At 41.7% G+C, this 14,732-nt stretch overlaps 1 protein-coding gene across 1 annotated transcript in view; it reads left to right on the top strand.

Moving 5' to 3' along the window:
* LOC309588200 (putative acyl-CoA dehydrogenase 6) overlaps window positions 1-14,732 on the top strand; it is a 35,422-nt gene that overhangs the window by 14,023 nt on the left and 6,667 nt on the right. The window contains exons 4-6 of the mRNA XM_082307173.1: window positions 5,432-5,605; window positions 12,027-12,188; window positions 12,346-12,496. Coding sequence (XP_082163299.1) covers window positions 5,432-5,605; window positions 12,027-12,188; window positions 12,346-12,496 — 487 coding nt within the window. The remainder of the gene's footprint in view (window positions 1-5,431; window positions 5,606-12,026; window positions 12,189-12,345; window positions 12,497-14,732) is intronic.

The raw sequence follows: 14,732 nt of genomic DNA, 5'->3' as shown, positions 1-14,732 counted from the left end.
TGAATAGACAAGTCAATGCCAAGGACAAAATTAAGGCCAAAGAAACCATTAAAGACAGAGCCAACATTTTTTTGAAAGTTACAACATCCAGTGTCTTTTAGTTTTGGAGAAGTTCCACAAAACTTTTATCTTGGTTTTCTGTCCCTAAAAGTAATGAAGATGCAAACAGTCCACAAAATAAATAACATATTACTCTACTTACATAGATCTTTGCTACATATGAACTATATGTAAAATATTCCTAAATTATCTTTCCAAAATAGCGTTAAACTCTTTCCTGTTTTGTACGAGGACTGGTGCACAGAATATATACTTCTTTTTTCAATGAATGGAGAAGTATTTTTAAGCTTGCTCTCTTATTTCTTCAGAAGATATTGGAAGTGATTCTCAAACATGTGAAAATAAAAGGATAAAGAGTTTTCAAACTTGGGAAATACCTCCCAAAACAATCTTATCCCACATGGCAACACCTGCCTCCCAGGAGCCCATGGGCAGTACCTGACTCCGTTAGGGTGGGTTTACTGACTAGCTGTATTCAATACTAGAAGGATGCAATGCTGTGCTGTGATTGTGTTGTGTGGATGGTCCTGATCTTCCTCCGATAACCGTCCTCTATCACCCAGACTGGTGGGCTTGCTGAAGAGAAGTGCAGGTGTACCCAGGGCGCTTCATGGCTGTGCTCTGCAAAGGGATCTTTTTGCCAGGGTGCTACTATCATTAGCAGCTTAAATTACAAAAGTAGTCTGTGAGTTAAACGTGGGCTGGAGTGAAAGCTTCAAAGATCTTGGAAGTAGGGATTTGTTTTTGAAGAAGACTAGTAATTTGGGTGAAGACACCAAAGAAATACATCCTGATCTATGAGTACAAGTTTCAGTGGTACAGTCCATACAGTGTCTGTTCTTGAGTAGTCTCCAGACCTTGCAGCAATAATGTGCTATATGCGTAAAGGACATCATTCAGAGAGGATACAGTTAAGGTTTTGTTGGTGGGAACCTTTTGCAGTTTTAACACCTGTTCAAAAGTTTTTAAACCTTTTTGATTTTCACTCATTTTAATATCTAAAAAATTACGCAATATATAAATTTATTTAATATATAAAGTATAAAATATTGTAACACATTTTAAATATATAATAACTATTTGATATATAATAATCCATATTAATGTATTTATATAGTAATATAAAATATTAAAATCTATGGCATTTTCATTCATTCAATTCAGAGTATTTTACATACAAAATATATGTCATTATCAGCATTTCACATGTAGGGACACCACCAAGGCAGTAAAGTGAAGGTCCATATGTTCACTTAATGGATCAGACTGAGAACAAAACCCAGGTCTCCAATGTTGCAAAAGAGGGTGATGAGAGCTACTTAAGGGAGTGTCTTGTAAGTGAATTTCAGTATGGAGTAAGTCAAGCAAGTAGGTGAGTTACCTTGGGAATTAAGCAAGTACTGAGTGGGTTGTGAGTTTCTACAACCTCTGGTCATGCAAGACAGGCTTTGATAGGAGCTCACAGAAGATGGGCCTGAGCTACTTCACTAGTTATTGACTTTGTGCTTATGATAAGTGATGAGCAAACATGTAACTCAGAGCCAGAATCTCCGTGAATTTCCAGGTAAACTCACTTACCAGCCATCTTCATGAAGTCCTCCTTGTGATTTTTCATGAAAGGGCCAGAGACCAAACACAATACTACTTTTCTGAGATCAGTTTTCCAAAAACAACAGAGCAGCCAACCCACTGTTGGAGGCGGATCAAATATACAGAGATTGACTTGGAGGTTTTCAGCTACTTTGCTTATTCCAAAAAGACATGTGAGTCATTGTAGCTTTTTTGGGGGGAGGGGGTGTTGTTAGGTCACACAGCCTATACACAGACCTTCTTTACCTGCAGTAAATAGATTTTGAGTAGAAAAATAGCCTGAGTCACCTGAACCTGGTCTGCAGAAGTGTAGAAGTCTTCCTAGAAACAAAAATTGCACTCCTCAAAATGTATCATCAAGCTTGGTGACCTTTTGAAATGAAGTATTAAGACAGTTGATCGTGCTCAGTGGGTGGGTCATATCAGAAGAGAGATTTTTCAGGAAGACAAAGAGGAAAAGTATGAAAAAGGCTGCCATTTGACACAGATGTGAGGAGGAAGCTCCAGCTGTTTTGATACATCCTAAGGATGTCTGTCTGCAAAGATTGTGCTCCTTGGAGGGCAGCAGACCAAGACTGTACGGGAAGCATCTGGAGGACATCACCGAATGATGCACTGTCAAGCGTCTGTAGATGTATGTGTGTCAAAGCTCAAGAATGAGAGCAATGGAGGAGTGCGTTATGTCTGACTAACCGCTGCAGTCACCAGCCTGTATGGCAGGGTAAGGAAGGGATCCATGGCGCGGCGATAACTCATTCCTTGCTAGCAGCTGGAAGGACATGGGACACTAGTCCAGCATTTTTCACTAAAATCTTAGTTGTTTCATACTTGTATAATGTGGTGGTAAAAAAAAAAAGAAAAAAAAAAGTTACATGTCTGAAAGAGAATTATTAACTTCAACAACTGGTAGTTTATTGGAGATATGAAGCAGGATTTGCTTCTGCTAAATTTAGGTGTGTACAGTGTCTATTTTGGGGTGAAGCAAATCATGGTCTAGATTTGACAGACACTGCTGAATACATTTCTCATAAAGGGAATTTGGATAGTGGCAGTGTAGGTTCACAGTAGATATCCATATTAGGTGAATACTCCTCATACTAACAAAGTCTTAAAAAAAACCCGCTGAATTTCTGATATGATGGAAGAGAATCTAAGAAGTTGTAAAATGTCTGTGTGTAAGATGTATAGACAAATGGCTTGCAGCCCATGTTGCTCAGGTTGCAATTTAAAATGTGCCTTTTTAAAGGAGAGAGCGACAGCCTTTCTCTCAAGATAGAATGTAGGAAATACAAGAGATTGTCAGAAGGCTGGAAGAGTGGGAGAAAATGAAAAATCAAAGACGCCTGGGAAGAACTGCCCGGGAAGAGATTCAGCAATCCATCTCAGTGATACTGGTGCAAGTAGCACAAATGGCTCTGTTAGAGTGATTTTAATAAGCCAGGTGCTTGGCCTTGCTAGACTGAGATTTGTGTGTTATTGGATGGCTTCTGATTTATTTAATACAGACAAACTCCAGGAGTTACCTGGGCAGATGATTTCTACTGCTGCTGGTAATTTTTAGTATATAGTACCCTTTGTGAAGAAAATGAAGATCATTAAGTAAAGGAAGATTTGATGCCCATTTTATAGCCAAAGAGATGATTATGTATCATTGCCTTCAAAAAAGAAAATGTAAAGCACGTGCTAGCAACAGAGGGGGCACTACATGAGGCTGATGCAGTTTGGCCTCCTTCTGAATGAGAAACATGAATTAATCTAAGAGCAAGTGAAACTGGTAAGGCACAACAAAGGGGGGAATGCTGCTGGATTCAGGAAACGTGAACATACAACCCAATCTGGAAGAAGTATGGGTAGAAATCATTAACACATTTAGCTCCTCTAACCAAACCTGCAAGAGCTTTCTTCAATATTTTTGTTGTATGTAGATCCGGAGAAGTACACAACAGGATTGATTTAGCAGTATAAAGAATTGGCAGCAGTTGTACTTTTTCCAGCAGTCTCCTTAGTAAACCACTCGCTAACAAGAGCAGTAAGTGTATCTTCCTGTGGGTGAGGAGCAGTGATTGCATAAAACCAGCTGGAAGTAGACCGAAGACATGATCTCTGAGACTCAAAGAAACTAAGCAGTAATATTGCAACAGGAAAAGATGTTCCAGAAATCATTTGGGCCTGTAAATGGTTCAGTGTGTGTTTGTTTAGCTCTGATTTTAATACAGAAACAAACTGTAAATGCTTTTTTGGCATGACTGGGTGCAAATTGCTACATAATTTTCAATCCAGAGTCAAAAATTTTTATACAGCTGTTCTGATTTTCTTCCTGCATTGAACACATATCAAAGGAAGTATTCCTAACACATAATCTGTTTATAGATTGGCTGGTGGAGAAAAATCTTGAGAGGAAGGTGTGGAAGTCTATGTGGACCTTATTCTGAGAGAAAATCTAGGAAAATAAAGAGGAAAATATTACCAGAATATCTCCCCATCACAGAACTCGTTAGAATACTATGTATATGGGTAGTAAAATGTTTGGTTTTCTGCAAACTTGCTGATTTTGGAGGACTGTTTTTCTATGTATATGGACTTGGCAGATGTAATCAGCATGTTTTGCACAAATCCTTATACCTGGTTGTTGGCCTCAGTTTACCTCTGAAATATTCTTGACTTCCATCCTAAATATTTGTATTAGCCCCAGAGCAACAAGGAGGTAAAAACTGAAGACAAGGGGATTGCCATAAAAAAATCAGTGGATGTCTGTTAAACTCTCATGGCACAGTGGTAAGTCATACTTGCATCTGAACAATAGCAAGGAAAAACTTGTAGCTAAGAAAAAAACAAACAAGAGGAAGGAGTCCTACCTGTTGTGACTAGGTAGGTGAAGTCTTATGTGGCCAAACCTGAAGGAACTGGGTTCATCTCCAACAGACCATTGCACGTGGGGTCAGAGTCAGTGCTGTGTAGGGTGGTCTGTGGGGAAGCAAACCCTCTTCACAAGCATGTCCTCATGGCAACTCAGAGGAATGAATAGTGATTATTATGAACCTTTCTATGACTACTTAAATGAACTAAACAGCATTTTGTAGGCCATCATAAAATACATAGTTTTAACAAAATTTGGAGTTGATATGGAATTGTTGGGTGTTTGTAGCAGTTACGAATTTGAGTCTAACTTTTTATTATTAGGAAAAAATGGTGTGGTATGATTATAAAGTCTCTCTTCTACAGGTACCAGAAAAAAATCAGGATAGGCTAGACAGGGGAGGATGAATTTGGAAGAGAGGGAAAGAAGAGGATTTTCAGGACAAGAAATTCTCTAGTTGCAGCTTAAAACATAGCTCTGGTTTTGTCATTATTAAATATTTCTCTACTGTTTCACAGCAGTGCAGGCACTCAGCAAACACTGCAAAATTGAATTTCAGCGTTTTATTATAGTGCACTAAAAATCAAATATAAGCAAATAAATATTGCATTGTTTCAAGACATGCATGAAGTAAGTTTATTACTACTAGTAAACAATTATTACTTGGGGACATAATGAAAAGTGGGACCTTTACAATTGCAGTTTCTGATTTGCTAGTTAAATAAAATGGAAAAACTCTTAAAAATAGGATGTGGGCCATTTTACTCTTAAATTCCAGAATACTGTTATGTTTTTCCTAAAGGTGGGTTTCACTGTAGTCTTGGCACATACCTTCACATCTTCAAACTTTGCTTTCTTCAAATGCTGTACTTGTACATAGTGCTTCTATTTTTTGTAGCCTTTCTAATACCCCTTTCTCTTCAGGCATTCACGTTGCTAAAAAGATAGACAAACTGGGCATGAGGTCATCAGACACAGCTCAGATCTTTTTTGAAGACGTAAGGGTCCCCAGCAAAAACCTCATCGGTGAGGAAGGAAAGGGTTTTACATATCAAATGTTGCAATTCCAAGAAGAGCGGCTGTGGGGAGTAGCCACTGGTAAGTCATCATTTGTGCTTTTGGGGCCCAGCAGGGACGCAGGGGTCACCCTTCGCATGACTAACAGCACTTTCCTTTTATTGTAAATCCCAATGACTTCTTACTATCTGTTTTTGAAATCTGTCATAGCCTGGATACAGACAACCTTCCCTTTCTGTAGGAAAACTAGAAATAGATAATATTTTGTGAGACATCACAGAGGCTGGTTTTGCCTTGTTTCTTTTTCTTAGTGCTTTTCTGCTAGTAAGAAAATATGGCATCATGTTATGTCTGCTACAAATATAGCGCAAAGGCTTTCAAAATACTGGCATGAAACAGAAGGACGGTGACTTTTCCTGTAGTACAGTAAGCTATGATGTTTATCCTGGATTTTAGAAAATTAACTTAGTGGCTGTGTAAAGAAGTGGCTCTTACATCCTGTGAGAGCTTTGTTTTGTGGATCTGTTTTACCTCTGTATGCTTTGGACATAAGTAGTACAGCAGCAAATTCCTTTCCCTGAAGTTACGCTGTCACAGAGTTCCTGTTAGTCTGAACTCAGGCTGTACTCGAATCCACATGTTTGAGTTATACGGATTCTGGATATTCCAGGTAACGAGATCCAAGTCTGGATTGTCCATTTTCAGCCTCCCAACCTTCCCCTCCCACCCCACAGCGTTTGCTACTTCGACTTAAATATAATGTGGTTCACTGTAAGAAGATTGGTCCTCTTTAAATTTCAGGGTTGTATAAATAATCTCACCATATTCATATGCTCCTGTACATACCCTGTCTGTTACTGTCTGTGTGTGGCTGGCGAATCGGGAACTCGAAGAAGTGATTTTCTGATTCAGTGACCAAATGAAAAAATCACTCCCTGTTGTGGGTTGATCCCAGACCAAATATTTTAGATTTCAAATCCTTTAAAAAAATCTTTGGTTTGGGCCAAAATTCTTAGTTCAGCCTGAGCTAAATAGTAAATGTTGAGAGTAGTTTTAGGAAAGAACAGGAGGTCAGACTTGCAAGGGATGCCGCTGCAGACTTGGGCAACGAGGAGACACGGTCCTGCTGTAATCAAGGCGTGCGCAGACTGCAAGGACGTGCATTGTGCATTTTTATGCTCAGTTTGAACTCTAAGTTAAACAAAACAATCAGAAACTCTGGGTTGCAGTGATACTCCCCAGGCAGCAGAGTAACCCGCGGCGTTAGTCACGCCTCGGGCAAAAGTGACGCGCACTGACAGCATCAAAACACAAAGCCCGGCAGGTTAGATCACTCCTGTTAAAACCACTGGCGGCTTGGTACTGTCCAGCCTTGCACAACTGCCCAGCAGTCACCGTGCTCTGCCAGGAAGCGGGACACCAGGTTTCAATTCTTCTTTTTGCCCAGAACAACACAGCAGGAGCAGGCAAACCCTCGCCCTGGATGAGCAGTCTGGGAAGGGCACCTTCGCTCCCCCCGCCATGGCCAGGCAGGGACCCTCAGGGAGGAGGAGCCTTGGAGCTCACCAGGAGAGAGGGAGCTGCCTCCTGCAGCGCGGTGGCCAGTGTGTTCTACCTCGCTGGGCCCCCTGGTTTTGCTTTTATCCACTATCTGATACAAAATGCATGACAGCACTGGGAGCAGGGAAAAGACCCATGGTTTGGGCCAAGTTGCAAACTTGGTAACCAGTTGTGGTAAACAAGAAAAAAGAGTAACCAATGTTCAGAAGGGAGCCAGGTGCTTGATGGATGCAGTTTGTTATACCACGACATCTGGCTGTTAACTTGCAGTCCTGCAAATGGTTTTACATATGTTCAACCACATGTGTTTTGCAGAAGGCTCAGATGTGCAAAACTATATACATGCCTTCAGTAGTTTTGTGATTAGGTCTGCATGTGTAATCCTAGTTCACACTTCTGGCCCTCAGAAGGACGTTTCTGTTCCTTCACAGTTCTTGACTATTCAAGTGACATTGAAAATCATCAGTCTGCTTTTAACCACTTTAGGGACCAGTCCTGGCATCCTCGCTTTCACTGCTTCCTAAAACTTGGAAAAGGCAGTTGACTGCTCTTCTTTTCTTTCTTTCCTTTTTGGGAGTTGTTTTGTTTTGTTGTGTTTGGGGGGAGTTGTTTTGGTTTTTGTTTTTATGTATTTTTAGTATCAAGTGTGCTCCAGCCTTCTCTTTGTTTATTAACTATATCTTCTTTGTGGCCAAATTTCATAACGTGTGGGGAGTTTTCTTTCTTCTTCACCTTTTTTTTTTTTTTTCCTTTTAAAATGAATTTTCAGTCAAACAGATTTAAAATATAAATAGAAAACTAATTTCCTGGAATTGCAAAATTTGGTCACAGGTGTGGTCTTTTCTTCCAAGTAACACATTATCAAAGGTATTGCTAAAAGTCACTGTGTTTCTTGCTTCATTGAAAGAGAAGAGCTGCCACATATCTCTCCCATGTTGTGACTCCCGGTAAACACTGTCCATTTGTGGACCTGTTGCACTGATCACAGGAAAAGAATGTTGCTATGGCAAGAAAGCAAACAGGTTTTTTTGTGAATTGCTTAACTTGGAGGCAAAGAGGGAGTTCAGTGTGTGTGAGAGAGCAGAATGGCACTTTTCTAATGACTTCTATCTGCTCTTGTAGTCTCAGTTTTATGAGCACCATTGAGTCATGGCCAGTAAGCAGGATGACAGATCCTTTTGCATGGGCAACGCACGTCCTTAAGAGACAGATTGCTCCGCTTGGAGCTCACTGTACATCTCACTAGAGAGTGATCAGCCGCAGCCTAAGAAAAATATATCAATTTCCTTTTGTTTTGAGAGGAGATAGAGCAAGGCAAAGCATGTTTACGGTAAGCAGAAGTTTCAAGTGGAAAAATATAAGTTGGATGGAGGTACAAGGAAAAGATTATTCTTCATCTGGCAACTTCAAGTGCTTTCACAATTCTTGGCTGTGTGGTAGACCATGCGTTCCTTAGGCTGCCCTAGAGTGACACTTCCTGCATGTGCTGTCAGTTGAAACCCCTGGGGCCAAGTTTGTCTGAGGATATGGAGAACACTGTACAACAAAAGAGGAGATAAATATATAGGGGGGGGAAAAAGTTCAGAGAGAAAATAAGTTGCGCCATCAAGAATGGTATTTCTCTGTACTTGTATGTCTGGCAAAGTATTGTGTGCTGTTATGTTGTACAAGGCTGTTGGCAGTCAATGGTATCCACGATGCACTGCGTTTCATTGCTGTTTGCTGCGCAGCTAAGCTTTGCCCTGTTAGAGCTATGCTCATAGCTCTGAATACCTGCAGTCATAGCATCACAGAATGGTTTGGGTTGGAAGGGACCTTTAAAGATTATCACATTAAATCCCCCTGCCATGGGCAGGGACATCTTTCACTAGATCAGGTTGCTCAAAGCCCCGTCCAACCTGACCTTGAACACTTCCAATGATGGGACATCCACAACTTCTCTGGGCAATGTGTTCCAGTGTCTTACCACCCTCATCATAAAGTATTTCTTTGAATCATAGAATAGTTTGGGTTGGAAGATTATCTAGTTCCAACCCCAAAACGTTCTTATTTATGTTCAGTCTAAAACTACCCTCTATCAGTTTAAAACCTGTGCTTCCTGTCCTGTCACTACAGGCTCTGGTTAAAAGTCTCTCTCCGTCTTACTTATAAGCCCGCTTTAAGTATTGAAAGGCCACAACAAGGTCTCCTTCAGAGCCTTGTCTTCTCCAGGCTGAACAGCCCCAGCTCTTTCAGCCTTTCATAGAACCATAGAATCCTTAAGGTTGGAAAAGACCCTTAATATCATTGAGTCCAACTGTTAACCTATCACTGCCAAGTCCACCACTAAACCATGTCCTCAAGCACCACGTCTACCTGTCTTTTAAATACCTCCAGGGATGGAGACTCAACCACTTCCCTGGGCAGCCTGTTCCAATGCTTGACTACCCTTTCGGTGAAGAAGTTTTTCCTAATATCCAACCTAAACTTCCCCTGGCGCAGCTTGAGGCCGTTTTCTCTCGTCCTATTGCTTGTTACTAGGGAGAAGAGACTGACCCCCACCTCGCTACAACCTCATTTCAGGTAGTTGTAGAGAGCAATAAGGTCTCCCCAATAGCAGAGGTGTTCCAGCCCTCTGACCATTTTTGTGGCCCTCCTCTGGACCTGCTCCAACAGGTCCATGTCGTTCTTGTACTGAGGACCCCAGAGCTGGACACAGTACTCCGGGGGGATGTTCACCAGAGCAGAGTAGAGGGGCAGAGTCACCTCCCTTGACCTGCTGGCCACGCTTCTTTTGATACAGCCCAGGACTGCCTTTAGAAGATTTCCTCTGTTTATTTTTGTGTGCAAATGGCAGTTCCAGGAATAAGCAGAAGGGCGGTGATGGCAGCTAAGGAAACAGGAGGATGGGTCAGCTGGGTCAGGAAGGAGGCAGTGAAGCGGGGAGGGGGGCACTGTGAGAGCTGTTTTCTCAGGCCCCCCCACTACCAGCCCTGATGTGTGGTGACAGCCTGAGCAGCGATGGGCCAAAACCCCTTCATGATCTTCAGCCCTTTTGCAAGCAGGACCTAGATAGGTGCTGTTCTGTTCCTTCCCACCTGGTCCTGCTCCTGCCTCCTCTTTGCTGTTTCCCGTCCCTTCTTTCCCTGGTGCTGGATGCTGGGAACCACACAAGCTGCGCTGGAACATCTTGCTCTGACAGACCGACACAAGACTAATCCCTTCTCCTTATCCCTCCCACCTCCCTTCTGCTCTCCTAGCACTGGCATGTACTGTTTAGTTTCCCTCCCAGCAGCTCAGGCTCGGCTGTATGCTTCCCAGGGATCAGTCTGGGGGCAAGGGACAAGAGGTGCCTAGACACTTCTTGCTCTTTCTTCAGCATCTCTCAAGCTGGAGACCATAGACATACAAGTGAAAAAGCTGATAGTGTTATATATGCTACAGCGTTGTGTTACATGGTCCTTTGGAAGAACAGGGATGTTCTTCTGTACAAGAGATGTCCCTGAAAACAGCAATTTCTCTTCCTGTCCAGGAAACCAGCATTAGGGTGGCAACATAGTATATTAACACAGAAGAAATGAGGACATTACTGTATATGGTCTTTTGAAAAACAAGCTTTGAGGCTAGTTGTTTGAGGAAGGAGGAGAAAATATTGAAGGAATGAGACAAGCTGATCACCTTACGGAATGTGGGGACAGCATGTGAAAAATAGCGCTCTGTGGAAGAGCTGGTGAATGATATGGCGGGGGCAATTGGTGGGATGCAGAGTCTGCATATGAGAGCAGCATAGGGATGAAGTTTAAATAGAGGTCATCCTGAAAGCGATGCAAAAAGGAATATGGAAGCACACCAGGCTCCTCTAAGGATCTGTCATGTAACTGGCATGTGGGAAAAGGCATTTTGTAGTAGTCCAGGGCTTGGTTGTATTTTGCATTTCAGATGCAGAGTTTTGTGGTTTAGATTCTAGATGTGAATGGATGTGGATATGCATATTTTGAAAAGAGAAAATGTGACCCTTCTTATACAGATGGATTTGTGAACTCTCTCCCTCTCCCTACTGCTTGCCATAGTGACATGGCTCCACATTTGCCAAACAAAATTCTCCACGAATTCAGCACCTGCTGTTGTCCTAGCTAAGCTGCAAGAGACTGATAGCCTAGCCCTTCAATTCAAGGCCGATTTGCCTTGGAAAAGAAACTTTTCCCTTTTTCTCTTGTTTAAAACAGAGTATCTCTTAAGTTTTCTCAAAAAGTAGCAGCGAACTAGTTCTCTTGCTTTAAAACAGTGTCTGCCATCTCTCTCACCTGTCTTCCAGCAGTATCCTATTTTGATTCTGCTTCCATTAGAAGCACTGCTTAGCATTTACTAAAAGTGGCTGTGAATCTTAATGTTTTTCCCTTCCTTTCTGTACTGGGATCTGATGACAGAATGCAGACGTAGTAAGCGATCTGTTCCTGTTCCTTGATCTCTGAATAGGTTTCTGCCTTCTCCCTGAAAGCTGCCTTGAATTTACATTTCTACAGCATTCCTGAGTGAGCACACTGTCTGCCTTCAGATTTTCTTTCGGGATTGTAACAGACCTTCAGGACACAGGTAGCATGGAAAGCAGGAGTTGCCACAAGCTTTTGCTAGGGCCCCAAATGAGACATTAAGGATAAAGTTTACATACTCGTCATTACATACTGCTCTTTCCTTCCCTCCTCCCCACCCTCCTTCACTCTCCTCTGAGTTTTGGCAGTTTGGGGCTCAGGTGACATAGGGATAAAGAGGTCTTCAAGGTACAAGGACATACCAGACTTTTCTCAGAATTGAAACTGCACCCCAAACCGAGTGTAGGGAATAATTTACTTTAGAAAACCTAATGTATTGTTTGTACAATGTAAAAAAAACATCTTTTTCAACAAGAAGAAAAACAAAAGATCTGGCTAAAATGATGCCTTGTTCTGTGCTTTGCTTCTTCAAGTCCTGACACCGCTGGAAACTATAATACAAGAAACTATTGACTACACTCGCCAGCGGAAAGTGTTTGACCAGTCCGTCCTGCACAACCAAGCCGTGCACTTCCGCCTGGCCGAGCTGGCAACCGAAGTGGAGCTCCTTCGCTCGCTGCTGTACCGCACCATTGGTGAGCTCCCGCAGCTGCCTTCCCAGATGTGCTTCTCTTCTTGCAAAGAACGTTGTCGGGCTAAAGGAGCGTGGGGAGGTGATTGCCAGAGAGGCAGGCTGTGATCAGTGACTGCATCTGTATAACTGTGCTTTTTTATTTCTTTTTTTTTTTTTAGCTCTCTATGTGGAAGGGAATGATGTGACAAAATTTGCTTCCATGGCTAAGCTAAAGGCAGGTCGTCTGGCCCGTGAAGTGACCGATAGCTGTCTCCAGTTCTGGGGAGGAATGGGATTCACCAGTGAGGTTCTGGTGAGCAGGTTTTACAGGTAGGCAAGCGAATGGTGAAAATAGGAAATGGCTTTACTGAAATTTGACCTCTTAAATGTCCCACTAAAAGATCACCCACTTGAAAAGGGCACCAGCTCCTAGCCGGTGTGAATGGTATTGTTCCACTGAATGGCATGTTACTGATGTACGTTGTGGATGCAAGGGTATCCACAGTCCTGTTGAGTTTGGGGTGACGTGTGAGTGTGAGGACATAGGCTGACTATTCCTTTGCCAAACCTTGGCTTTGCATTACAACGGTGTAGTTTGAACTACCCACAGGTTAGCTTGAATGTCAGGTGAAAGAAGTAAACTCCGTGTTTTCCCCAATGGTCCTCTGGTACCTGGCAGACAGTAGGACAAGGAAAAAAAGGGAAGCCTACCAACGAGCGATTTTTTTTTTTCTCTTTGCTCTTTGTTTGCTTATAGTCTTGATTACAAGAACAGAACTAAAACAAAACAGAAGCTTTCTTCCAAAACCAATGAAAATCAGCTGTATCTTTTCCCCCAAATATACGTGTGAAACTGGAGTTCGCCATTAGGCTTAGATGAAAACGGTACGAGACCTTTTTGCAAATTAATTGAAGTCCCTTCAAATTTTACCATATATCTACTTAGAGCAAAATTCTCTCTAAGGAAACAGTTTTCTTGGCAGCTGTTAGGAAAATTCTGGCCCCGGTGTCTTATATTCTGTAGAAGGACCAAAATGGAACTTGCATTTTCTTGCAGTAACAGATTTCAGTTCAGCCCTTATATATATGATACCTAATCAAAGGTTAGCAAAATTAGTTAGCGGTTCAGTTAGTTGCAAGTTTTGGTAAACGTATTCGTGTAAAGTGAGAGCAGAACACTAAAAATCTGTAAAAAGCTTGTTTCTTTTTAGTAGGTTGAGTTACTTATTCTATTTTTAATAGCATTTTATGAACAAGAATGCCGTTGTGGTAACTCAGAGAGATCCCCAACCTTTTTTGACATGTGGATTCCTGAAATTTTCTGGTGAAGGTACAGGCTGCTGTATGGTGGTGGTTTTAAGCCAGCTGCCAATATGGTAGTTTTGCTTAGTTATTTTCTTCACAGCCTCTTCATTAGCAACTAATGGTCCCTGGTGATGCAGATGTTAAAAGCTACTGCAGTAGGCACTCTGAGTAAAATGAATCCGTGTCTTGAAGTGCTTACTGTCAATGTAGTAATGCGTACAGATTAATGTGTGTATGCTTTTATACAGCTTTGATTTGTCTTTAGCTTTCCTAGCCCAGTATGTTATTGCTAACTGTGGGCAGGGATTTTCTGTGTGAATTGCAGAGTGGTTTGCTAAGCGCACCAGCACAGTCCCATTTTTCCTGAGAAGAAATCCAGGGTATTTCCTATTGGTATAAACTGTGTCAGACATATCTTTCTGCCTCTAAACCAAACAGTGCTATAAATGAGGCTAAAGGCAGTGTGATATCTGTACTCTAAAATTTTCTCTGAATCAGTAAAATTCTATCATTGAGTAACCATAAGCTCCAGGAAGAGAGAGGTAGAGTATTACCTAAATAAACAATTACAGGTTCAAGTCAGAATCTTGTTAATCTGTAACAATAAGCAAAGCAGCGACTTTCCTAAAGCTTTTCTTTTTTGTACAGCAGTCTGCGTAACCATTCACGTCACTGTGACATTTGTCAAGTAGCAAGCAGCATAACTGCACAGCATGACATCTAGTCATAATGTACAAAGAGTTTTGTAGCATAATCCTTACCAAGTTTCCAAGGAAATGTTAGTCTTTGACACGTTGGGCTGTTACTCCTCAAAAAGCACACAGCATACTGCATGATTAGGGCATGAAGTCTTTGAATTTTAGTTATTAGGGTTAGTGGGGAGGTAACAAACAGCTCGGCACAAAACTGTCTGCCAAATGACTTTATTCACATCTGTCATTTTAATCATTAGTCTTTTAAACTTTGTAGAAGAACTGACTTTTCTAAAGTGTAGTATTCTCTAGAAGGCATAAAGATAGCTGTTTCACCGTGTAGGTGCCTATACTGGGCTGACTTTATGTACATAAATGTCTCATTTTTAGTTGTAGGGATACTGAGAAGGAGAATGGGTTTGGAAAAAAGTTTTGAGCCCAAATATCAAAGGGTTTAATAGAAAAACACAAGCCAATATGAAAAACAAAAGTAGTAGACTTTCCAGACTTTACCCTACTAGCAGGATTCTGGAGAAGGAGAGCACCAGACTGGAGTTGTGTTTGTTTAT

Source organism: Platalea leucorodia (genome assembly GCF_965183815.1).
Source record: "Platalea leucorodia genome assembly, chromosome: 1".
NCBI lineage: Eukaryota > Metazoa > Chordata > Aves > Pelecaniformes > Threskiornithidae > Platalea > Platalea leucorodia.
Note: the sequence above shows the minus strand (reverse complement) of the source record. Positions and strands in the feature narration are given on the sequence as shown.